Here is a 25,985-nt window from a genome sequence, read left to right as displayed (position 1 = left end):
TCTTCAAAAATAAACAACTTCATTCCCTTCTAATGTATTTTCTTTTGACAATTCTTAGGTTCTACCCTGTGTATTTTTCTTTTCTGTTATTGATCCAAGCTTAGTAAAGCCTAACCAAATATATTCCAACCATTGATGGAGATTTCTGCTGCCAATACAAAAACCATCTTAGCATATCTATTTTTGAGTATTGTCTTTTTTACAAAACATAGAGCAAGCACATCATTGGATATTAAACACCTTAAATTTTGTCATCTATCCTGCAAACAGAGTAGGATTTTAGTGTTAAGGGGATATTTTTGGTGGCCTGGGTGATATGTTTTACAGATTCTAGAAGCGTAAAAACTGTAGGGATACATATTTAACATAGTTTACTTTTTTTCTTTAAATTTAGGGAACCCTTCTAGGTCTAATATTATAATTGTTATATGTAGTTATTTGAGTTTAAGTTGACAAGATGCCATGCATTTTACTATAAAATCCCTTCTTCTAGCCCTTCATTTTAGTAGAAAAGTTTTATTTTTTTAAAAACAAATTAACAGTCATTGACTGACTTGAATTTAGCATTTGTAAAAGCTGATTATTAATTTTGGAAAATGTTTTGGGAACTCTTGGAAAGTTTATTGGTCTTTTAAACCTTCAGTTAAATATTTCTACTTGTCTGCATATCCAGGATGATTTGATACAATTTTTTTTGGTACAGAGTAAACAAGTGGAATGAATCCATAAGAACTCAAAAATTAAAAACAAAAAATTTACACTGAAATTGAGGATGGTATTCTACATTTTAGTACTATATTTTTAATTCTTGTTTGGCAAGGAACAGACAAGCAACATTTATAAATAATTTATAAATATATTACATATTTTATGTAAGTTAGCTGGGTGCTAAGAACTTTTTAAAGATCCTTTTCTTTCCCACTTATACATACCTAGGATCTTAATCTAATACCACAAAGTTACGGTTTTCAATAAAGTTTAGATCATTGTTTCATGTAAGGTACCAAACATATTTATTAATATAATTTATATGTTATTTTAGGATGTTAGTGGGAGCAAACTCTGAATTAACTATTAAAAATAAGTTGCATCCTATAAGCAGAATTTTCATGATTTAGTATAGTTCATTATTATGTAACATGCTAATAGGGATCTGGATCAAACAAAGTATGGGAAATGATACCTTGTATGTCTGGTCTCGGAATATCACAGTGACCATCTGAACATTAAAGGCTCTGAGTAGTCCTGTGGGAAGGATAGTTGTATACCCTCGATTTTTTCCACTATGTGGAAACTTGGGGGATAGCTCACATGAATATTAAATGAGTTTAATTTTCTTTGTGCAATCTATTGAGAAGATGTAGTTATCCAGAAATATTAGAATATACATTTACTATCAGTGTATATATTAGTTTATTAGTATATTTGAATATGAGCAAAAGTGAAAAGTTGTAGTTCAGAAATAGTAGTATATATTATCAGTATATGGATTAGTATATTATATTTGAAAATTAGTAAAAGTGAAAAGTTGATCTTTTCAATATTTTGGAATTTTTTTCCTTTGAGAATAAATCTTTTTTCATATTCTGAATCAAATTGTTGGTCCCAACATAGTCGTTCTCTCAGATCTTTTTGGTTAATAGCCATTATGGTTAAATATAGGTTTCAAAAACTTCCTATTGAGTGATAGGTGGTCTTTCTGCAAAGTAAGTAAATCCTAATAAAATGAGAAGTTAAGCATAAAATAGGTATGATTAAACATGAAAATAAAATATGCATAATTCTTTGATGAACCATGCTAATCAGTAGTCTAGAATTTTTCTAGAAATAATCTGAAACTTAGAGTGTTCATGTATTCAAGCTAACCTGATATTAGTTAACATACCAAGTTTGTTGGGGCATTGACTGTTTTTTATTTCAGGAAAACATTCCTTGAGTATGTCAGTTCGAGGGAGACAGGATTTAGAAATTCAAGGTCCTCGACTTAACAACACAAAAGAAGAGAAAACATCCATTAAATATGGTCCTGATCGACGATTAGATCCCATAATCACTGAGGAAATGCCACTGTTGGAGGTATTTCACTTATAAAAATTTTATGGATTTAATTATTTATAAAGTCAGATCTTATAAAATTATTAAGCTAGGGTTTAATCTAATTCACAAAAATAAGGTAATCATGCTACTTGGCATTAAGTCACAGACAGCCTGGTTATAAAATATGACACTCAAAATATGCATGGAAATTGGGAAAACACTTCTAAAAGAACACTAGTGTTAATAAAATCAGTGGCTCTTTTTTTGGTAAGATATAAAAATAAAATGGGAATTAATGCTGTAAAAATTTTAAGCAATATGAATAAAAAGCAATCTTCCTTTCACCCTCTTTGTATTCCCATCCCTTACCTACTTTAATGCTGTATGAGTTCATCTTTTAGTTGCAGAAGACAGACTGATGCTAGTTAGTGGAAGCCAAAAAAGAGAAAACATATTGTTTAGTTGAAGAATGTTGGAATATCTCGTGGCAACTAAAGTATTACAGAATAAGTCTCAAAGAAAAATAGACTGGGTAGGTCCAGGGAATGTAGCAGTAAATGTTTGTAAGCCTTTAAAAGTATTGCTTTGGTATGACCTTAGTCTTACAACTTCCAGTTTTTGTGCCACTTTAATACAAATTTAAAATTTCTGGGAGAGAATTCTGGCATACCTGGGATCAGGTTCTACTTGAGATGCATACCAAAGGCAGGGTTATGAAGTATAAGCGTGAACACTGGAAGACAGTTCTTCCTCCTGCATCATCAAGTTTCCCTAATAAGCTTAGCCATTTACCTTCAAAAAGTGCCAGTGATACCAAATTGGTGTTTCTCTTTTCAGACTTTTCATTGTATACTTACATATAGTTTTAGTAGTTATAAATAGAATCATACTGCACATTTGACCGTTTGACTTGCTTTTTGTCTTTCATAACATAATTTCTTTTCATTCAGTAAAAACTTTTTTTTAACAGCTACATATGGTATTCCTTTATTCAGTTACATTGTAATATATTTTAACTGTTTATCTATTGATGGGTGTGGTTCTAGTTTTTCATCATTACTGACAATTTTTCGGTAAACATCATTATCATATATTGTGTCCATGTTCTAGTTTAGACTTTAGAAATGGAATTACCCAGTCAAAGGGTATATAAATTTAAAATTTTGCAACATACTACCAAATTACCTTCAACAAGCCTGTAGTAATTTGCACTTTTCTTCGGAATGGGAGTGTGCATTGCCTCTTATCTGTGCCATACTGGGTATTTTCAGTTTTGGTGTTTTGGTTTATTTTTTAACTTTTGCAAATCAGATTGGTGAAAAATGACATTGCTTTTATTTACATTTCTCTGATAACTGACAAGGTTGATCAATCCTCATATTTTTTTGACTGTTAAGATTTTTTTCTTCCGTATGTCCATATAATTCTATCGATACCCTTTTAATTGGTGTTGTTTCCCTTTTCTCATTGGATAATTTTTATGAGTACTAATTTTATACCTATAGTGGTGGGATAGGTAACAAACTCATGAAAATGGTGATGTGTGTGTGGAGGGTAGGCTATTGCTGAGCTGCTTATATTCTTCCCGAGTTTTACACTTGCTTAGTTAATGTTGCATTTAGAGCTGTGTAGGGCAAATAAAAGACTTGTAGTCAGATTTCAGTGCTCGTTTCTGTTGATTCCTATTTTGCATGTATTTTAACTTAATAATTTGTTGTCTTTCACCATGTTAAGGTTTTTAACATATAAAAAAATCATATTTGATAGCCTTTTACTTTGTTACTTCTAAGTTTTAGAATTACTTATACAACCTCCCTAGTCAGAACTTACATAGTTTTATTTTTTAATGTCTATGTTGTTTTTTATTTTTTTATTTTTAAATTTAAAAAAATTTTTTTTTTTTTTTTTTTTTTAAATATATCTTTATTGATTTCAGAGAGAGGAAAGGAGAGAGAGAGAGATAGAAACATCAGTGATGAGAGAGTCATTGATCGGCTGCAGCCCGCAACCCGGGCATGTGCCCTGACCGGGAATCGAACCCTGATCGCCTGGATCCTAGGTCGACGCTCAACCGCTGAGCCACGCCCGGCCAGGCTAATTTTTAAAATTTTTAAAAAAATATATCTTTATTGATTTCAGAGAGAGGAAGGGAGAGGGAGAGCGAGAGATAGAAACATCAATGATGAGCGAGTCATTGATAGGCTGCCTCCTGCATGCCCCCGACTAGGGATCGAGCCCGCAACCCAGGCTTGTGCTCTGACTGGAAATCGAACTGCGATCACCTGGATCCTAGGTCGACGCTCAACCGCTGAGCCACACCCGGCCAGGCTCTATGTTGTTTTTTAATCCGAAGGAATATAGTTTCCTGAATGTCAAGGGGTAGGGATCATATTTGTTTTTACTTCCAATTACCATTAACTGAATATTGACAACTGATACCTTCTTCCTAATATACTAATATCCTGAAAGTACCCATAACCTGATTTATTTTCTGTGTCAATACCATACTCTTGCTTTATCATCTTTTTAAGTCTGGCAAGCCAAGTCCTTCTCAGAAGCTTTCTTTATTTCTTTTTTCTTATACTCGTGCCATTACTGTCCAAGCTTGTCAGATTCCCACAGTAATGTATTGGATTTTTATTAAGATTGCATTGCTGTAGCTATGAGTTCTAAGACTGAAAATGAAATGAGTTGGGATCCAAATGGTATTTCAAGGCTATTCACCTTTGTAGTTTAGAAGTCACTAATAAAACATTTTGCTTGGAATTATCCACTTAAGAATTTGCTAGAGTAATGTTCCCATGTGAGTTACTAAAAACTTGAGGTCCTTTGGAGCTTTGAGGGTTTTCAAATTATGGGCATGGAATCATGGATCTGTGTGTTCTTCCCTTTTAAGACCTGTAGTGTATCTTTTCATTTAATGATGTATAAATAAATAGTTGAGCTACTTTTTAAGTTGACATTGATAAGGACTTTTTGACTGATATTTAATTCACATAACCATGTTAAATTACTTTGACTTCTTTTGTCTATAATCTACACAGTTGTGAAAGTTTTGCCAGTAACCCTCTTGTTATTGACATTTTACCTTTAGTTCATAATTCTGAAATCTGCTACTGAGTAACATTGGTTTCTGTCTCTTTTCTAAAATGGAGTTGTTAATTGCCATTTATTCAGGGAGATAGCAAAGAGAATTAATAAAAGACTTTAATAAAGAATACAACATCTTAAAGTGTCATTCATTGGGGGTCAGAATTTTTAACAGACAATATAATAATATTTTTTCCCTCCAATGCAGGTGTTCTTTATACATTTTCCTACAGGGCTCCTCTGTGGAGAAATCCGAAAAGCATATGTAGAATTTGTCAATGTCAGCAAATGTCCTCTTACTGGATTGAAGGTTGTTTCTAAACGTCCAGAGTTCTTTACTTTTGGTGGTAACACGGCTGTTCTAACACCACTAAGTCCCTCAGCTTCTGAGAACTGTAGTGCTTACAAGACTGTTGTGACAGACTCTACCTCTATGTGTACAGCACTTACATCATCAGCTTCTTCTGTAGACTTTGGCATTGGCATAGGAAGTCAGCCAGAGGTGATTCCTGTTCCCCTTCCTGACACTGTTCTTCTACCTGGGGCTTCAGTTCAGCTACCGATGTGGTTACGTGGGCCAGATGAAGAAGGTGTCCATGAAATTAACTTTCTGTTTTACTATGAAAGTGTTAAAAAGCTGCCTAAAATACGGTGAGTATTATAAAACGTTTTTTTATTTAACCTCTCTGTTTAATATATGTGCAGAAATTCAAATAAACATTTTGATACTTGTTAACATGTCATTTTTTACTAAGAAATTAGTCCCTTCCAAATTTTACATAATGTTTATATCTGAGGCTGTCCCCTAATATAGCTAGCTATAAGTTCTAAGTGGCTGAAAATAGAAAAAATTAAGCTACATTAATCTTTTTAGTGGCTTCTCTATCTATAAACTTCATTATTCTTTGAAACAACTAAGTATTATGGGCAGAGTTATCACATAATAATGAAATTCACAAATATCATTTGTATATGAAAACAACCTGCCTACAGTCATCCTGTTTTAAGAAATTATTTTACCTTTTTCCCTTGTTCCCTCCTCTCCCCATGAGAATATATGAAAAAGTGTGTATTTGCTGAACAGATGATTAGGGTGGTGGTATAGTGGGCTCACTGAAGACATCAGACCTAACTGGCTCTCAAAAGGACGGTGGCCTATTATATTACATAGTAGAATATTTTATTTGTGATATTGCCATTGTCATTTTTACACAGTTAACTAGGAGTGATTGTACTGTAAGTTTATTTAATTTAATTGAATATTGAAAATGTCTTGTAAGACTTACTGTGAGGAGAAATGATATAGTATTTGTAAGCGTAAGTACATTTTAGATCCTCAGTGAGTGCTAATTCTCCTAAAGAAGATGATAGCGAGTACTATGACCAAGACAATCAGGGAAGGCTTTATGGAATGTAGTATAGATGAAATGAAGCTTCCAGGAAAGTCAAGATTTCAAAATTTGCTTATCAAGGGGGAAAGGCAAGGGAGTAGTGGGTCTTCCAAGATGAGTGTGTGTGTATATATATATATATATATATATATATATATATATATATACATATATATATATATGAATCAAGATTTACAAGATTTACAACCTGAATTAGTTTCGCTACAGTGTCAAACGTATAAAGGAAAACGTATAAAGGAAGTAAAGGGGAATAAACCTTGAAATGTAAAGCTTTATTTTGAAGGACCTTGAATGCCAAGTGAAAGTTTGGAACTTACTTGGTAGACAGTTTCTTTGGAACTGCTGTCACAGAAGAGGCATAATCAGGACATTACTACATGAAGATTATTTTCATGTGCTATATAGATGAGTTTGATGAGCAGGAGAAAAATTAATTGAACTTAGGCCAGCTAGATAATTTTACTTTATTCTTTTTTTCTTCTTTTTTTGGGGGATGGGGGAGAGAGCATAAATGATCTGAAAGTGATGACATTTTGAAAGCTTTATTTGGAATTAGAAAATCATACATAGGAGGAGGTTTTTAGATTAAAGTTGCAATTTTTTTTAATTTCTTCAGTCACAGAATATTAAGACACACAGCAGTTATTTGTACCAGCCGATCTTTGAATGTACGCGCCACTGTCTGCAGAAGTAATTCTCTTGAAGATGAGGAAGGCAGAGGAGGAAATATGTTAGTCTTTGTGGATGTGGAAAATATTAATACTGTAAGTTGGTTTAAAACTACATTTTGTTTTTAATTCTATTTGAAGTATTTCCTTTGTTTTTAGTAATGGATTTTTTTCTGTTCACAAGACTGCATAAGCTAGGAATTTAGGAATGTTTATGTAGAATGGAGGGTGAAAACATCCTCATTCTCCATTAGCTTTGTAATTTTAAGTCTTTCTTCAAATAAAAGTATCTGGTGGCATAAATATGGTACATATTCACATGATATATAGCCTTATATGCCAGTAATTCAACTCAAGAGAGATCTCATAAAGTATTTTCTAGTCTAGCCATTGAGAATCTCTTGTTAAAATTAAATTTGTGAAGTTCTATTAGCATTTTACATTCAGTATTAACTTGATAACCCTTCACATACATTTCTTTTTTAAAAAAATATATCTTCATTGATTTCAGAAGAGGAAGGGAGAGAGAGAGAGGGAGAGAGAGGGAGAGAGAGAGAGAGAAACATCAATGATAAGAGAGTTGTCACTGATCGGCTGCCTCCTGCATTCCCCCGATTGGGGATTGAGCCCGCAGCCCCGGCATGTACCCTGACAGGGAATCAAACCACGATCTCCTGGATCCTAGGCTGATGCTCAGCTGCTGAGCCACGCCTGGTCAGGCTCACATACATTTCTGACAGTAAGATTTCTTTTATATAAAGTATTTCAAACATTTTACCATTCCTGGTTTTGTACTCAAAATATAAAAATAAATATTCTTAAAAAGGAATGCAATTTCATAATTAAAATGGGATCTTAGCTTTAGATTGATTCAGATACTTATTTAAAATGTTACTAATTTTATAATGTACTTTGCTTTTAGCTTCATAAATTTGTAAGGTCACTTCTTTTTAGAATATTTAGGATTAATGCGCTAATACTTTGATGATATCCCCCCCAAAATCAATATTTGTAAGAGGAAGAAAATTTTAATTTCAGATTGGCTCTTATTCAGGAAAATGAAAAATTTTGTGCAGTTTAAATATTGGCTGTGTGTTGGGGTTCTGTTTTATGAGTTTTTGTTTGTTCGTTTTTTTGCCTTAATGGGAATGGGTTATCTCAGAAAGATCAGAAGAAATACAAATAAAATGGTATAGTTGATTAAAAATTGGCAACAAATAATTCTTGGTCTATTTAATACTACCAGTAACTCATGATGATAGATCTAATAACTGAATACTTCTGGTGTTTTAAAATTTGCCACTAGAAGTGCATTAAAAACATATTTCTTAGATGAAATGTTGGCTTCTCTGTTTTAAGAATGTTAAAAAAAGGGATTTAAATAACTTAAACTTTCTGAAATATATATTGTTAATTTATTTTAAAATAAAATTTTCATTTTATGTTAATTGACATTAACTTTGGTACCAGTGTCTGATTACTGTTTTCATTGGAAAACTCTGTTAGTACTCCTAAATCCTGAATTATTCTTTCATTTCTTTTTGACAGAGTGAAGCAGGTGTTAAGGAATTCCATATAGTACAAGTATCCAGTAGTAGCAAACATTGGAAGTTACAGAAATCTGTAAATCTCTCTGAAAACAAAGGTTTGTGCCTTTTCCCCTCTTCATAGTAAATTCTGACATATCTTCATTGCTTAATTTTTTTTTAATAATAGTACTGTAATATGGTGCCTTTCTTTTAAATATATATATTTTTAATTGATTTTAGAGAGAGAGGAAAGGAGAGGAATAGGGAGATAGAAACATCAATGAGAGAGAAACATCGATCAGCTGCCTCCTGCACATCCCCCACTGGGGATCAAGCCTGCAAAGCCGGGCATGTGCCCTGACTAGGAATAGAACCGGTGAACTCTTGGTTCATGGGTTGATGCTCAACCACTGAGCCACACTGGGCAGGTGCCTTTCTTATAATTAACTTTATTAAGCATTAAATTGTGCCTTCATTAGTTTACATGACTATAAATCAAATTACATATTTTGATTGATTCTTTTCCATCTTTTTATTCCCTCCACATTTTTCTATTTACATTTTTATATACTTATAAAATTGGTGCTTGAATATATGATCACTGTTAAAATTTCAAACAGCACAGAAACATATAGACTAGAATATGGAAGTTTCTCGTTGTTTCCTTTGCCATTAGAAAGCTGGATTTTCTGTGTATAACCATACCTATGTATTGACTGGCTTCTCTGTGTATTTCTATACCTATATAATACCATCAAAAAATATATATATATGCATGCATACTTGTGATATATATTGACAGAATGTTTTTTATTAAACATTATTTATAATTATGAATTATTTTCCAGTTTGACTAAGGCAGTCTGAATAAAGAATTGCTTTTACAATGTCATAAGCTAAGAGAATCTTTGAAATTTTCTTTTTTCTTCCTAGATGCCAAACTTGGCAGTAGGGAAAAGGGAAAGTTTTGCTTCAAAGCAATACGATGTAAGGAAAAAGAAGGTAAATTCATTTTACTTTAACACTTTCTTAGTGGTTATTTTATATTTCATGCCAGTGATATGATTAGTTTCTTTTCCTCTGTTTTTTAGTTGCCACACAGTCCTCAGAAAAATACACCTTTGCAGATATCATCTTTGGAAATGAACAGGTATGCAAATCAGCACAGTAGCATTTAATTTTAAAAGTCACAGTTTTGGAACATCTGTCTATTTTGGCAAAACTATTGCTTTAGTAATCCCTAAATTTTTTGGTGTATGAGCTTGTCAACTTTGTTGGATTTTGCAACTTGACTTCATGCCCTAAAATGCCAAAAATGCTATATGGATTATACCATTTTAATTAATTAGTTAACATTAACTTTCTTTTAAGAGTATCTCATGAAATAAGTGTAGTCCTTGGGATTAGAAAAAAAGAAACAGAATTATATGAGGGAACCTGTCTAATAGAGAAAGTGGTTACGGTGGAACATATAGATGATAATCCTCCAGATTTTGGTATATCATCACATGGTTTTGAGACCCAGATAAGCCCTTGTGTTTTGAAATGGGTTATTGTCTAGAGCAGTGATATTCCCAACTTCATTATTTGTAAGAGTCCCCTGGAGTAGTGGTTTTCAAACTTTCAAAAATGTGAATATGAATCACCTGGGGATCTTGTTAAAATGCAGATTCTGATATAGTAGGACTGGGGTGAGACTTGAGGATTCTGTATTGCTCTAAGCTTCTAGGTGATCTTGAGGTTATCAGCCTGCAGACTCTATTTTTGAATTAAAGGATTTTGTAAGAATGAAAGATTTGCTGCTTCATCTCTAAAGCTCTGATTTATTATATCTTGGGTGGAATGTGGGAATATGCATTTTCAACCAGCCCTGCAGATAATTTGAAGAGGTGCTTTGGGAATCTGCTTCAAAATATACTGGACCAAGGATATAAAATTCCATGTGGTTTGTGCTGTTATTGGTATTATTTCTTCCTTGTGTTCTTTTTCGTGATAATTCCAAATGTCCTTATACTTTTGTATTTCTCTGATCATTTGCTTTCATCTGGCTTATTCTTTTTTACTGTCTTTTGACATTTGGAGGAAACAGCTATTTAGAAATAGCTCAGAGCATCAAAAACCCAGTAATTCCAAAATAAGTATGACTTTTTGGAGCTACTATGCTTCTTAAATGGTTGAATTTAGCTTTCAAGACTTCAGTTTGTTTTGTTCATTTCACTTTTAAATTTAAAATCCTTAGAAACATCATCAGGACCCTTAAATTATATTCAGGGTGTGATTTTTATTGTACTTGTTATAGGAACATTGTATAGGAGCATTGAAGACAGAAACAAAGGCATTTTCCCTTTTATTTTTTAAAGATTTTTTTATAAACTTTTTTTTAGAGAGAGAGGAAGGAAGGGGGGGGGAGAAATATTGATGAGAGAGCCAAACTTCCATCGACTGCCTCCTGCACGCCCCATACTGGGGATCGAGCCCTCAACCCTGGCATGTGCCCTTACCTGGAATCAAACCAGTGGCCTCTCGGTGCATGGGATGGTACTTAACCAACTGAACCACACCAGCCAGGGCTGCATTTTCCCTTTTGATGAGTCTGGTTGAGTAGAACTTACCAAGCACTATGATCATTGAGAAAACTATGGGACAGTGGTTTACCAGAAAAAGTTCACTCCTAATGGGGAAAATGTATATATTTATTAATAATTAATTATTAAATCAAAGTTTGACATCTATATAATATAGCCTATAATGCAGGGAATCATAAGGAAGAGATTTTACAATGAAACATTATTTCATTAAGGGAAATCCTGTAGTTCTGAGTCCCTTTAAAGTTCTTTTTTCATATTCTGTCCCTTCAACTATAAAAGCTAAATTAATATCAGTGACTTATTTGCAGTTTGTTTGATTGCATGTTGCCTAGTGTTCTAAGTATTTGAATGAGAAATACTTCTGTTATTTTATAGTAAAAAAAAAAAAAAAAAGTTACTTTTTTCCCAACAATTTATTTTTTAATCATTTTCTTTGAGCTACTCCTTCATACTTGATACTTGAAAGGTCAAACCTAATGTCATGGCAGTGTAGATTAATTATTTTGAAGTAACGTCTTTAAGATTCAGGGTAATCTATATCAGATATTTTATTCAAGGCTTAATGTGGCCTCCTTATATCCAACAAATTGACATGAAATTTTTGAAGAAGCCTTTTGGGTGTGTATAAGATTAGGAAATATAAATTTGGTGGGGTGTATTTAATAGAAAACATTTATGTAGGCAAGTGATATTCTTTTAACAGATAATAAGTTCAGCAAGCCCGTGTGCAGATTTCTTTTATCGAAGTTTATCCTCTGAATTAAAAAGATCACAAGTCCACCCATCAGTGCATACAGAAAAACAGTCAATAGAGGATGCTGTGAGATTAATTCAGAAGTGCAGTGAAGTGGATTTGAATATTGTCATATTATGGAAGGTATGTGTTACTACATTATTTCAGCAAGCCTTGCTTATATTATTTGATTCTTAATCTGAAGAAACAATGTAACCTGCTACTTATGTTTTTCCTATTATGCTTAAGTATTCCAGTTTCAGCATTAAAGTTGTTTCATACTTTGTTTTAACCATTCTAGAATGACTTTTTTTTTTGCCTAAAGGAAGAAGTCATTCAAATTAAATCACTTTCCTCTGTATTGTTATTTCTAAGTGGTGCTGAGAATACTGTAGACATGATAAACTTCATGAAAGCAGGTATTATTATTAAACTCTATTACAGGCATTTTCAAACACTGAAAAAGGAAAAATAGCAGCATGAACCTTTTGGTACCCATTACTCATTTGTTGCTATTCATCTTTCATCTATTTTATTTGCCTCTCTCCTTTGTTATCTTTTATTTTTGCCTTTATTTTTTGCTGTAGCATATTTTTAAAAATTATTATTATTTTAAATATATCTTTATTGATTTCAAAGAGAGGAAAGGAGAGGGAGAGAGATAGATACATCAGTGATGAGAGAGTCATTGATTGGCTGCCTCCTGCACACCCCCTACTGGGGATTGAGCCAGCAACCTGGGCTGGGCATGTGCCCTGACCAGGAATCGAACCTCAATCTCCTGGATCATGGGTTGATGCTCATCCGCTGAGCCACATCGACTGGGCTAAAGTTTATTTTTATTTATTGATTTTAGAGAGAGAGAGGAAGGGGGGAGAGAGAAACAGAAAACATCAATTTGTTGTTCCACTTATTTATGTATTCGTTGGTTGATTCTTCTATGTTCCCTGATCGGGGATTAAACCCAAAACTTTGGTGTATCGGGATGACTCTGACCAACTGAGCTACCCAGCCAGGGCCTGTAGCATATTTTTTATAATGACATAATATTTTATCTGTAAATGCTTTTGTATGTAGTCCTAGCATTTAAGGAAGAGTATAAGAAGCCTTTTGCCTTTATATTGGTATGCCAGTAAAAAAAGCTTATGTTATGACACTGTTCTTTTGGACTAGTTTCTTAAGAGCTCTTGAGAAAATTGAAAAAGATTTCAAGATGTGTCTCTGAAATAATCCAGGCCAACTGTGTTTATTAAGGCAAAACCAATTTTGACAGATACTTTATAGATTGTATTTATAGTGAATAAATAAAAGTAGAAATGCTGACACAGCTATGAGTGTTGGTAATTAATAGACACTAGCCGTAATATTTCTACCTTCCATCAAATACTGCATTGGTTACCTTTTTTTTTTTTGACAAACAAAAGCCAAGTTTATTTGTTCGTTTCTTGCAGTTGAAGCACTCCTTGATGACATCCCTGGCCTGAGACTCTTTGCCATAGTCCTTATCTACCACACAATTGCAACCAATTACTTTTATGGGGCTTTCCCTCTCTGTCAATTTTATAGTGGCTAATTTATTCCCCTAGTTTCTTATTGTCATCAACCATATTTAGGTTGATTTGGTGTCCAGCACAAAGAACCTCCACCAACTTGACATATATAGACTCATCGCAGTTGGATGCAAGCACACAAAGATGGGGTTGGCACTTGTCTAAGGCTTTGGCAGCTTCAAGAATACCGTGCACTAGGCCATCGTGGATGAGGGCAGTCTTCAGCACCTCTTGTAAAGCAGTATTAATGCCCATTACACCTCCAGCAGCAATGCCTTCCTTAGCCATAGAGGTGGGTTATGGGTGGGGCCAAATCTTGAACACACCCAAGTCTCCACCTCCATGCAACTCCACAGCAGCAGAGAAAGAGCTCCTTGGTTGCTTTTCAGGTTACTGTTAACTAAGCCAGCTAACGTTTTTGTTTTGTATCTTACTTAGGCTTATGTAGTGGAAGACAGTAAGCAACTTATTTTGGAAGGTCAGCATCATGTTATTCTTCACACTATAGGAAAAGAAGCCTTTTCATATCCTCAGAAACAGGTAATAACAGTTTGCTTTGGGCCCTTCCTGTAAACTTGTGGGGTTTTTGTTTGGATTTTCTATTTTTGATGAGGTCTGGTTTGTGCATGCTTTTATATTGGGATTTGAGTTGGTGGTTGGTGACAGAAGACTGATTAAAATTTGAAATGAACATAAGTTGCTTTTAAAATTTGTTAACCCCTTCTAAGAGTATTAAGATGCATTTGTGATCTTGAGGTTTTGTAAGATACACTCTGTGTTGAATCTAGAATTCATATTCTATAAAGAATTGATTTATTTGAGAGGACAATGTTCTCTATGTTATCTTATTTGTTGTAACAGTCCCACACCATTGCAGAATTCCAGGGGGCATGTCATAAAATGTTAAGGATGCCTTCTGGAGTTGTGCAGCAGCTGGTAATACTGTTTAATAGGGTTCCTTATTTTTCCTGAAATAACTATTTGATCTTCTCAAAAAGTTCTCATAGGAATCTATTCAGTATAATTTAAAAGTCTCAAACAGCCCTAGGCAGTCTTGATTAGTGGTTAGAGCATTGGCCCGCAGACTAAAGGGCCCTGAGTTCGATCTCGGCTGGGGGCGAATGCCTTGGTTGCAGGGTCTATCCCTGGCCCCTAGTTGGGGCGAGTGCGGGAGGCAACCAATCGATGTGTATCTCTCTCACATCGGTGTTTTTCTATCTCTCTCTCTCTCCCCCCCCTTCCACTCTCGCTGAAAAGCAATGGAAAAAGTATCCTCAGGTGAGGATTTTTTTTTTTTAAAAAAGGTCTCAAACAATAGCTTATTTTCTTTGATGATTAGAATATATTAAAAGTAATACATATTTTGAACTCTTTGCTAAAGTGTAACATAAATATAGAATAGTGAATAGCTCATTGAATTTTACAAATTGAAGAACACTGCAATGTATTCAGGACCCAGCTCAAGAAATAAAATACAACCAGCACCCCAGAAGTATGCTCCTGCTCTCTTCCAGTCACAGACCTCCAGTCACTTTTCTCTGACTTAATCTGGAAAAAGCAAATTTAGTTCTTGATTTTGCAGCTGTTATAGATCAGGGGGTTAGCAAACTTTTTCTGAAAAAAGCCAGATAATAAAGGTTTTTATCATAATTACTTGTCTTTGTTGTTGGAGTCCAAAAGCAACAAAAGCAAACATAGATAGGCTGTCACTCACTGTGTTTCAACAAACAGTTCTTTATAAACACAGGAATCATGCTGGATTTGACTCGTGGGCTCTGGTTTGCCAATCCCAGTTTAGATCAGAATCCAACTTGACCAGCAGGAAATTAAAAATCAAAATTATCCTGGATAGTGAAGGAAAATAGAGAAAAAAATAACCAAGGGAAAAAAATAGTAGAAACGGAATATTATTCTGTATATTCATTTAGATGATAATGATATTTATTGAAATGTTTACAGTGCTTGACACTGTCGATATTAATAGTTTCACATGCATATTGACCTTTAGTTAATAGTTGAAGCACTATATTAAACACAGCAATATATTTTCAAAATAAAAATTTAAGTCTATTTTATTTCAACTGTTAAAACAGATGTTGTACAATTGAATGACTGTAGCCTAACTACTAAGCGCTTTTACCAGATGAGAAATACAAATTCTGAAATTATTATTATGAACCCCTTTTTACATATGAGGAAATTAAATCTTAATGTAAATAAATAACGTAGATAAGATCATAGAACTAATATGTGAAGTGCTGGAATTTGTGGCTCACCCCAGCACACAATAAATAGGAAATGAATAAATGATTCCAGATCTTAGTTTATTTATCCTAGATTTTATTGCAAATGATTCCAACTGTTTGTTTAAATAACAGCAGAAATAGTATCATTCATGCTTTGCTTTATTGGTTTTAACTTTTGTTAGTATATGTTATACTTTATTATAACAAGGCAGTGCTTTTATTGTCGTATATTTTTTCTTTTCTCAGGAGCCACCAGAAATGGAACCATTAAAGTTTTTCAGGCCAGAAAACACTACAATTTCCTCAAGACCATCAGTAGAGCAGCTTTCTAATCTCATTAAAACAAGTCTTCACTATCCAGAATCATTTAATCATCCATTTCATCAAAAAAGGTTTGAGGGTGTTTTTATTAGTATCACATGCCTAAGGTTTGCTGGGGTGGATGGGGTCCCATTCATTGAGAGACTGTGCATGGAGGAAGAGGAGGAACGAGGATAGTGAGTTTGGTTTGGAGCTGTGGAAACATCTAGATGCTCACATTTCTTCTTGAAGCATGTAGGGAAGCCCTGGAGAATATGACATTTGAAGATCAAATGGGAATAGAAATGCAAAAGTTCCTGAGGTTTTGCTTTGGGTTTCAAATTATGCAGTTGGAATTTAACTTTTAATGAGGTGCTTCAGACTCGAAATGCACTCAGTAGTCTTGCTGCCCTCCTCCTTGTGAGAAGTTTGTGGAGGAGGTAAGAGCATAGCACTGGCACAACCTAAAGATATGTTTTTGAATTATCTTAGTTTTTGTTTAAGGAAATATAGATCATTTGTAGTATTGTTTAGAAAGTATTTCTCAGTAAGAGGATATAAAATTTCTGAAAGCATAAAATATCAGCAGGATTTTAGTTATTTTGTGTGTGCTTATATGGTTACTATTTTTTCTTTTTTACTCTTTGTTCTTTGTGTTAATAGGGTACAATATAAATATTTAATAGTATATAACCAGGCTTCGTTTGTGCGTAGATTATGTTTGTTTGATTATGTTTGTTTGTTCCTGATTTTTTTTTAAAATATGTCTTTATTGATTTCAGAGAGAGGGAGGGGGAGAGAGAGAGAGAGAGACAGAAACATCAATGATGAGAGTCATTGATCGGCTGCCTGCTGCACACCCCCACCTGGGACCGAGCCCGCAACTCGGGCATGTGCCCTGACTGGGAATCTACCCACAATCTCCTGGATCATAGGTTTATACTCAACCCGCTGAGCCATGCTGGCTGGGCTGTTATGTTCTTGATTTTAAATCTACACCAATTTGTTCATACGTTCTCTTCTGTCACTGCCTGTCCTTTCTCTTATGCTTTGGTAATTTATTAATTATAAAGTGATACCAGTAACTATGTTACTTGCATAAATTTGTCCACTTGAAAGGGCTCTCCTTATAACTGTATAGAAATTCTCATATTCTCCAAAACGTGATGGCTTTTTGGAGACTTGATAGAAAAACAAATGTTATGCTGGGCCAATTTCTCAAAATTAAGTAATTTTTAAGAAACATGAAGAGAACAGGATTAGCTTTTGGCATTTTTATCATTTATTTTTTTCTCCATTGATCTTTTGTAGTTGAGATTATTTACTTCTGTTTTTCATTTTGGGAAATAACAACCTAAAAATATTTTTGTGTTTTTTTTTAAGGTGAACTATAATAAATTGAAATAAAATGGTTCTGTGGATATATATTCTGATATTCAGGCATCGTATTAATATGTTTTACTTCTTATTTATACTATTTGTCCAGTGATTTTGGAACTCATTTTTTTTCTTTCTTGAATATAATTGTTTTTAAGGAGCTTCTGCTTTGTTAGGTACTCTTAACTGTTATTTTCTTGAAAGTTGGTTTTTGGGGGGTTTTAAAAAATACACAGCTAATTATTTTGTTTGTTTTTCTTCTGTAGCCTTTGTTTAGTACCAGTCACCCTTTTACTTTCCAATTGTTCTAAGGCTGATGTTGATGTAATAGTTGATCTTCGGCATAAAACAACAAGGTAAAGATTTATTTTAGTGTAAGATTATTTTGTAGTTTAATATTGATTTGAGAGCAATTTAATATTTTGCAATTATGCAAACTAACATGGATGGAGAAAGTTGACTCAGGTGTGCCCTGATTTCTTTTTTGTTTGGTGTTACAGAAGTGTTAGAGAAGAGTTACAGAGGATGATCTTAGCATCACGATAGTGACAAAATGGAAAGCATTTCTAAAAGCAGCAAATTTTAATTTGACCAGAGCTAAATGTTTTTATAAAAGTTTGTTGACGAGAAAGAACTCTAAAATTGAAGACCAGCGAGTTTGTGATAGAAAGGTTTTTTTAGTTCTATTTTCCTGGTTATAAATAATACTTAATAAAAAATGCTGGTCCGTAACCAAGTGGTCCGTAACCAAATGGTGGTTAAAAGCTCAAGTTTGAAATCAGGTTCCATCATTTACTAGCTCCTGTTTGAGTGTTAAATAAGATTATTTACTCTTAGACTTGTGCCTAGAACATAGTAACTGTTAGTAAATGTTAGCTATTACAGCAATAGTAATAATAGCATTGCCGATATTGTTATCATAAATAAACAGTTGGCTTCATAAAATGATTTCTAGAAATAAAATTGCTTGATGAAAGGGATGTGTTATTGGGACTTGGGGGAAAATTTTATAAAGGAAAAAACCCTTAAACTTACCTTTTTTCTCCTTTCTTAGTCCAGAATCATTGGAAATCCATGGATCATTTACGTGGCTTGGACAAACACAGTATAAACTTCAGCTTAAAAGCGAGGAGATTCATAGTTTGCAGCTGAAAGCATGCTTTGTCCATACAGGTGTTTATAACCTTGGGACTCCTAGGGTATTTGCCAAGTTATCGGACCAAGTTACAGTGTTTGAAACAAGTCAGCAGAACTCCATGCCTGCCCTGATCATCATTAATAATGTGTGACAACTTGTAAAGTTGTACTGAAATCCACAAGAATCAGTTTATTTTACTGACTGAGTTTTACAGCAGTATTTGAAATACCTACCATATTCTAGAGGCTGGTGTTGATCACTGCAAAATACTTGTCAATTTGTTGATGATGCAAAGCACGTTGGACTGAGAATACTGATATTCTTTTTTTGTATTTCTTTAAACCTGGTAGTAATTTACATGCTCATATTACAGAAGTTCAACATACCCATGCACCTTATTAATTCCCATCTTAAAAACCAGTGTCTAAGTCTGCTGTTACAACATTGGTGATATACGAATATTAGGAGACGATTTGAGGAAGGAAAGGCCTTATTGGCAATACTCCTGTTAAGCCATTAGTCAAATTGCAGCTTTACTGTGAAGTTCAATAGAGTATTAAATACAAATTTTCCTGTCTTGCTTCACACAATTCTCTAAAATCAGTTTTGAACTTTGGTTATAGAGTCATCATACATCAGTATCTGGTGGTTCCTATGGCTTATACATAACTTTGTAAAGAGAAAAAAATTTTTTTCTGATGCTTTGAATATAGTTTTGAAAGGAGTTTGACCTTTTATTCCTCATTCATCTCAGCATAGCGTGCACTATTTCCCAATATGAGATTTTTGTCATTTAAATTATCATATTCTTTATTATGTAACTTTAACAGTTAAGTTGATCTGTTTAAAATATAAATCTCGAGTTAATTAAAAATAAGCTTTTAAAAAATGTATTATATTTATAACAAATGTACTGTAAATAGAATAAAGACACGCTATTCACTGTATGGATTTATTAGGTGCCCTTTTTTATTCTGAGGACGCACTATATTCTTTATTTAAAATGAATGCCAACCGTATTATGGCAGGTACAAGACCAGTTTCCTGAGAAAGCATTATTATCATTGTTTCCAAAAGTGAAGTACAGTCTTTGTTCCTATAGTCCTTGTGACCTTGTTATATGTGAGCAAATGAATATTGTCTCTGAGTGTCTTTAACTGATGCCCAATTACAGATTTGAATAATCCTTTTATATCCTGGGAGAAAGGAAGATCAATGCTTATTGAACCTATCATAAATTACCACATTGAAGACTGGTGCTGGTTACGACAGACCAGGTAATTTAGCCTTCCTGCTGAAGAAAAGTAAAAAATCTGAGCAAAATTAGAAAAAAAAAAAAACTTACAAAAAATGAAGTGTTACCAATATAGTCAATTATTTGAGGACCAAAATCCAGAAGAAAGTCCAGAGAATGAGACCATCATTTGGGACCACTTTGCCTTGGAGTGCTTGACCACTTGAGAAGCAGCAACTGAGAGGCAGAGCCTTACATGTGACATACTTTGAGGCAAGAAATATAGGTCAGGAGACATAATCTAAACTGAAGCAATGAGAGGATAGGGGTGGGAAATAGTTGAAGAAAAGGTCAGAGACCTACTAGGTTCAGTGAGAAAGTTACCTGTTTATTTGGAGTCCTAAAAAGAGGAGAGAGGATAGGGCAAAAGCAGTATTTGAAGAGAATCTGACAATTTTCCAAGATGGACATCAAATTAGAGGTTTAAATAGTTCAGAAAATTCCAAACAACAAATAAAAAGAAACCTATGTATCCAGATGCATCATAGTGAGACTGCTGGAAATGAAAGACAGGAGGAAACAGTCTTGAATACAGAAGACAAAACTTATTTGAATGGTAATAATTCAACAAATAGCTGACTTCTCACCAAAAATAATGGAAGCCAGTAGGTAGTGGAGCATCTTCAAAGGGTTGAAACCAGCTGCTAAGCTGGAATTCTAAACTCAGCAAGAATACCTTTCAAGAACGGAAGTGAAACAGATATATTCAGATAAAACCAGAGAGTTTGCTTCCAGGTGGTGATAGGATAATGGTGTCTGCATAAATAGAAATTTTTCCATTCTCCAAATAAGTATGAAGATCAACAAGAAGAGCAGGTGAGACCACAACTAACTTGCTTTTAGCATAACTAGACAGAGAAGACTACTAACCTCAAATTATCTGTCAATGGAAAATTTAGCACTAAATCCCAACCAGCTGTCTTAAGCCTCTACTGTAAGCTTTTGTGGTGAGTGGAGGAGGGGAAGACAGGAATCCAGAAAGACTCGGTAGAAGATAGGAAAACAGAGGACTTAACGGTGAGTTGAAATCACTCTAAACAGAGAAAGTTGGCACTAAAAGTATTCAATGAGAGAGCTGGTAGAGCAGAGCTCTGATGATAGGCAGGCATTTGAGGTTTTACAGTGGGGCCTTGAAGGAGCAGCAAGGAATAGGGGCCATTCATCACACAGCTAAGGAAATGCCTACAGAAATTACCTTATAGATCAACTGCTTAGAAGACTGTTGAGTATTTTGAGGCTTGTGCAGCTCAACTCAATCTCAACTGAAATTCTTCCCTTAAAGATTCAAACCCTTAGGCCTGATTTCCAGAAGACTCCATTAACCTCCATATGCATCTGGGCACTCTAGTATAATACTCAAATCTATCTTTAAAATGTAAGGTTTGCCAGGCAGCTTGTAAAAGCAAGTCTTTAAATGGAATGGGACCCAGGAACAGTGCCTAGAAGGGAGGAGCGGAGTGCTGGTGAGATTAGCAAGAATGAGTGGCAGGGGTCCAAAGGAGGAAGTGACAGGATGCTGAAGAAAAATTTGGCCCATTTCGTAATTTTTCTCAGGGTTAACCGTGTTCAGTGATAGTCCACTGCATGCTCCTAGCATCATTGAGCTGTAGTCTTTCACCTCAGGAAAAAAGTGTGTGTCATGTCCTCTACTTGTCTCCCAGCCCTGTATTTATGTTTTGATTTTTAAGCTGTGATAAGAGTCAGCTTTACTCACTTCATTAGTTCTCAGTTCCTTACCTACTTGAAGTAATTATACTGTGCTTGGTGGCAGTAAGGGATACACCTGAGAACTGGATGCTTGAGAAAGGCAAAAATGAGTGTGTTTTTTTGCATGTGAATGATAGGTCAGTTGAATAAACATTCCTCCAGGATGTAGTATATAAAACAATCTGAAATATGAAGAATATTAGTATCTGTTGATTAGAAAGTCTGATTTCAAAATAATTTTTTTAACTAGAAAAGAAGCATTAGGTTGCAAGAGGGACAATAGGGAACTCACCTGCAAGCCCTGATGCAGGTAGAAGGGGAGGAGGGCGTTCTGAAGGGAGGCGTCTAACTGAGGGAGGAAGCCAGGGTAGTAGGGTGGGCCTCCTGAGAGCATGGCAGGAGCCAGGCTCAGCCAAGGCTGGAACAGGTGGGGCCCAAGCGCCTGTGCCATTGGCGGCTGCCGTGGTGTGTTCCAGTAACCCTCCAAGGGGCGGGCACAGGAGTAAGGACAGATCAAAAGACCTGGTTTTGCAGGTTCAAAACTCCAAATTCAAAACCTAGGAGCAGGGTTGCCAGTTTGCGCATTTCTCTGCAATGCTGCTTGTGTTCTGGATCTTATGCCGGTCTCTGGCTTCTCCACTCCTGAGTGGGGGATAGTGGAGAGAGAGATCACATCTAAGGACACTTATTTTCTTGGAAGTTTAGGGCCATGGACTTGCCAAAAAGTCTGAGGGTGAGGGGAGGCTCCCAGTGGGTGCCCTGGAGCATGTTCACACCACTCCCGAGAACCGATTGTTAAAATTTTCAGAAATTCTGTGAACCAATTGTTAAACAGCAACTAACGAAAAACTAAGTTATAGCAACTTAATGAATACATTTTATTAAAATACAGGTAATAAGCCTGGCTGGTGTGGCTCAGTGGGTTAGAACGTCGTCCTGTGCAGCGGAAGGTTCGATACCTGGGTTGCAGGTTCGATCCCTGGCTCTGGTCGGGGAAGGGTAGGAGGCAACCAATTGATGTTTCTCTCTCGCCCTCCCTCTCTTCCACTCTCTAAATCAATGGAAAAAAATATTCTTGGGTGAGGATTAAAAATAAATACAGGTAATATATCCTCAAATTTCCCATCATTTCCTAAATATTTTACTAATACCTACACTCCCATGGTTATTTATGTCTATTGTATCTGTCAGAAAAGAACCTGAATCTTTGAGGATATTAGATTTTTTTTTATGGGTCTTGCAACAGTGCTCTAATTTCAGAAAAGTAGGGGGCAAGGATGCTTATATAGGCGGAGGAGTAAGCCGAAAGTACACCTGGCATATCCGTTTCAATTAGGGCACACAGTCCCATGAGGAACAGTTCTGTATCGAAGGATTATATAGAAAGATAGGTTGAGTTGCTGTGCCCTCTGGTGTCAGGAAGTTTTTATTAGGGTCTGGAAACACTACTTTGAAACTGATTGAAGTGATTTATATCAGGATATAGAAAGAACAGGCACTGGTATCATTGCTCTTTAGAGTTGAAACTGTGTGAAATATTTTAAAATTATACTCAATATAACATTTGATCACAATGTAAGTAGATGAATACAGATTTCTAAGACAGAGTATTTCCTCTTAGATTAACAACTGTAAGAAGACTTGTTTTTAAGTACAATATTATAAAATAGTATTTCCCAAAATGCGGTCCACTGAATAGGATGTTAATTAGTGGAAAAAGAGTTCCCTGACTGAACAAATTAGGGAAATACGGAATTAAAATTAAAGAGGTTTCTTTATTCCTCATGTGCAGTCAAGGAGTTGACCAGACATGTTTGCTAGGATCCAGTCCTTCCTAGCCAAAGTGTTTTCCAGAGCTAGTGTTATGCTCATAGACTAGAGCTTGGCAAACTTTTTGCAAAGTGGCAGATAATATTTTAGTCTCTGTTGCAACTACTCAGCTCTTCCATTACAGCACAAAAGCCAACAAAGAATATGTAAATAAATGGGTGTGGCATTTTGTAAATAAACAACTGTTTCTGTAAATAAAGTTTTATTCACTTTAACACTAAGTGACACTGTCTCATATCTTGGGAACCTGGACAAGCCTAAGGTGGGCTTCACTAAAACCTAGCAAGTGATTCCTGAAATCAACTGTATCCACTAGAGGGCGCCTGGACTACAATATTGCATCAATGCGATCTTTACAATTTGCCTTAAAATGTTGAAGTTAGCATTTTATTATAAGGTGGCATTTAGTGGAGTTGGCGTTAGCATTAAACTTTTTTTTTTTTTTTTTTTTTAGCTACAGGTAATTACAACCAGGCAACTTAGTGATGATAATTTACCAGCCTAAGGTACTGAAAGTATTAACTCAGAAAATACTTCTTAATTAAAATAGTTGTTGATTTTTTAGTAGTTTTTACCTCACCTAGAAAATCAAGATGGATGGGTTCTCTTGAAATTTTTAGTATTTTAAGACATTTTTATTGTTCACAAAGTCATTTAATTTGTCACAATGCAGTCTGAAAATGGAAGCTAAAACAGGAAATTGGTAAATCAATGAAACCTCTGATAAAATGTGGGTAAGAGTTCCTTCATCTCCCTTGTCAGCCCTGGACAAATCTAGTTGTTTCCTTATAATACAGGATTCTTTTACGGTATTTAAGTGAGATAATGGGTTTTTAAAGTGCCTGGAACGTGGTGGTTGGTGCATAGTAAATCACGGCTAAGTGGCTAAATGCTGTGTTGGTGAGCTGCGTGTTTCAGTTACCTGGACTGCCACTGCTGGTGGGATATGATGGTACTGAGCAAGGTGACTGAAACCGGAAGGGTCCCCAGGGCTGTTGAGAACAGGAAAGCTTACCAGCTTGATTCAGTCATTTGAGCAGCTTTTGGAAGTGTATCAGTTACCCAAAGGTCAAAATCTGGCACTGTTTAGAAGCTTAGCACAATAATCTTTCAAATTTTAAAACAGAAGTTACAGTTATAAACTAAAACATCAATTTCAAAGTTAACACCAGGATCAAGATATCAAGTGTAATACACCTAAAGTAAGGGTGTGTGATTTGGAGTGGATGCGTTTACTTGTGGGCAATAGACCATATCTGCAAACAAGACTGCATTGGAAGATCGAGGATGAATGGCCCTGACCCAGGTTTGCAACCACGCTTTCCTCCTTACCAAATCGGAGACCCTGAGAGCGTCCAGCAACTCAGCACCCACCTTGGTTTTCTCATCTGCATGGTGTGGCTGCAGGAGTTCCCTTCTCACCGGGACATTATGAGGACCAAGTGACTTAATTCCATTAATTTCTTAGTTCAGTGACAGGTGGTAAATACGCAATAATATCTATTATTTTTAAACATGATTTACTTAAGTTCCATTTGAGAATGCTCTTTTTAAACCCCTCTATTAAATGCAATTTCAAATGGCTATATGAACCATAAACCCATAATCAATTCTGTCTATAGCAACCATTGTACTATTTTAGGTTTCCAATTTTGTTCAGGATTATAGGCTTTATTTTGATTGCAGGCTTGGGCTGCACGTACATCGACTATGAGATTTGCTTCCTTCATATCGTCTAGTTCAGGATACTCACTGGAAATTCTCATTGAGCTGAAGAGAAGAATTAAATTGATTAAATTACCTTTTGTCTATTAAAAGCTGAGTGGATTTTGTGATTAACACAACAGCTCTTCAGGGGCTTTAATATAACATATATGGAATGCTTTATAAATGACAAATATTGATAATCCTGGCATTTAGTTTAATAAAAATGAGCTTTTAAAACCAAATTCACGCACTTGCATACCTAGGACTTCATCTGTAGCAGTAGTTAGTGCGATGGGCACCCATTGCCATACTGTGGTACTGTGTACACCCAGTCATTTCTTGATATTCGAAGGCGCTCTTTGTATGTTTTTGCTTAAGAGGAAAATCATTTTGTTTTCATTAGAGGTTTAATCCTTGTAATATATTAAGGAGCATGTGAGATAATTTCTTCATCATGCCTTTACTGATGGACTTAGTATGATGCTGCTTTCTTATTTCTTAGTTTCTTGCATTGAAATATAGTATTCTATCTTAAAACAATCCCCAAAGCTTATTCTACACAAAAGAAAAAAAATGGTTCCCCAAAGTATTGCAAATGTCACTAGCAATTTTAAAAAAAAGGTTACAATATGTTCTCTAAAGTTTGGATGGATTATATTCTCCCTGCAAGCATGAGTTGACTGTGCCCACTATTTAATAACTACATATTTTGAGAACTGTGTACTTTTTGGACCATATTTCTGGTAGGTTACATGAGAACCTGATAATGATGGTTGTCT

General features: G+C 34.9%; 1 protein-coding gene and 1 pseudogene across 5 annotated transcripts in view; one reads left to right on the top strand and one right to left on the bottom strand.

The window, feature by feature from the left end:
• TRAPPC8 (trafficking protein particle complex subunit 8) overlaps positions 1–19,615 on the top strand; it is a 67,118-nt gene extending 47,503 nt beyond the window's left edge. For all 5 annotated transcript variants that reach the window (XM_016195928.2, XM_016195931.2, XM_016195930.2 and 2 more), the window contains 11 exons: positions 1,922–2,076; positions 5,336–5,778; positions 7,156–7,303; positions 8,756–8,852; positions 9,670–9,738; positions 9,828–9,886; positions 12,028–12,201; positions 14,046–14,147; positions 16,100–16,245; positions 17,797–17,886; positions 18,585–19,615. In XM_016195928.2, the coding sequence (XP_016051414.2) occupies positions 1,922–2,076; positions 5,336–5,778; positions 7,156–7,303; positions 8,756–8,852; positions 9,670–9,738; positions 9,828–9,886; positions 12,028–12,201; positions 14,046–14,147; positions 16,100–16,245; positions 17,797–17,886; positions 18,585–18,819 (1,718 nt within the window). In that variant the 3' untranslated portion in view covers positions 18,820–19,615. The remainder of the gene's footprint in view (positions 1–1,921; positions 2,077–5,335; positions 5,779–7,155; positions 7,304–8,755; positions 8,853–9,669; positions 9,739–9,827; positions 9,887–12,027; positions 12,202–14,045; positions 14,148–16,099; positions 16,246–17,796; positions 17,887–18,584) is intronic.
• Positions 13,427–13,895, bottom strand: LOC107524155 (small ribosomal subunit protein eS12 pseudogene; annotated as a pseudogene).
• Positions 19,616–25,985: the final 6,370 nt, after the last annotated feature.

Source organism: Miniopterus natalensis, chromosome 7 (genome assembly GCF_054644295.1).
Source record: "Miniopterus natalensis isolate mMinNat1 chromosome 7, mMinNat1.hap1, whole genome shotgun sequence".
In the NCBI taxonomy this organism is placed as follows: domain Eukaryota; kingdom Metazoa; phylum Chordata; class Mammalia; order Chiroptera; family Miniopteridae; genus Miniopterus; species Miniopterus natalensis.
This window is presented reverse-complemented; position numbering and strand designations above follow the sequence as displayed.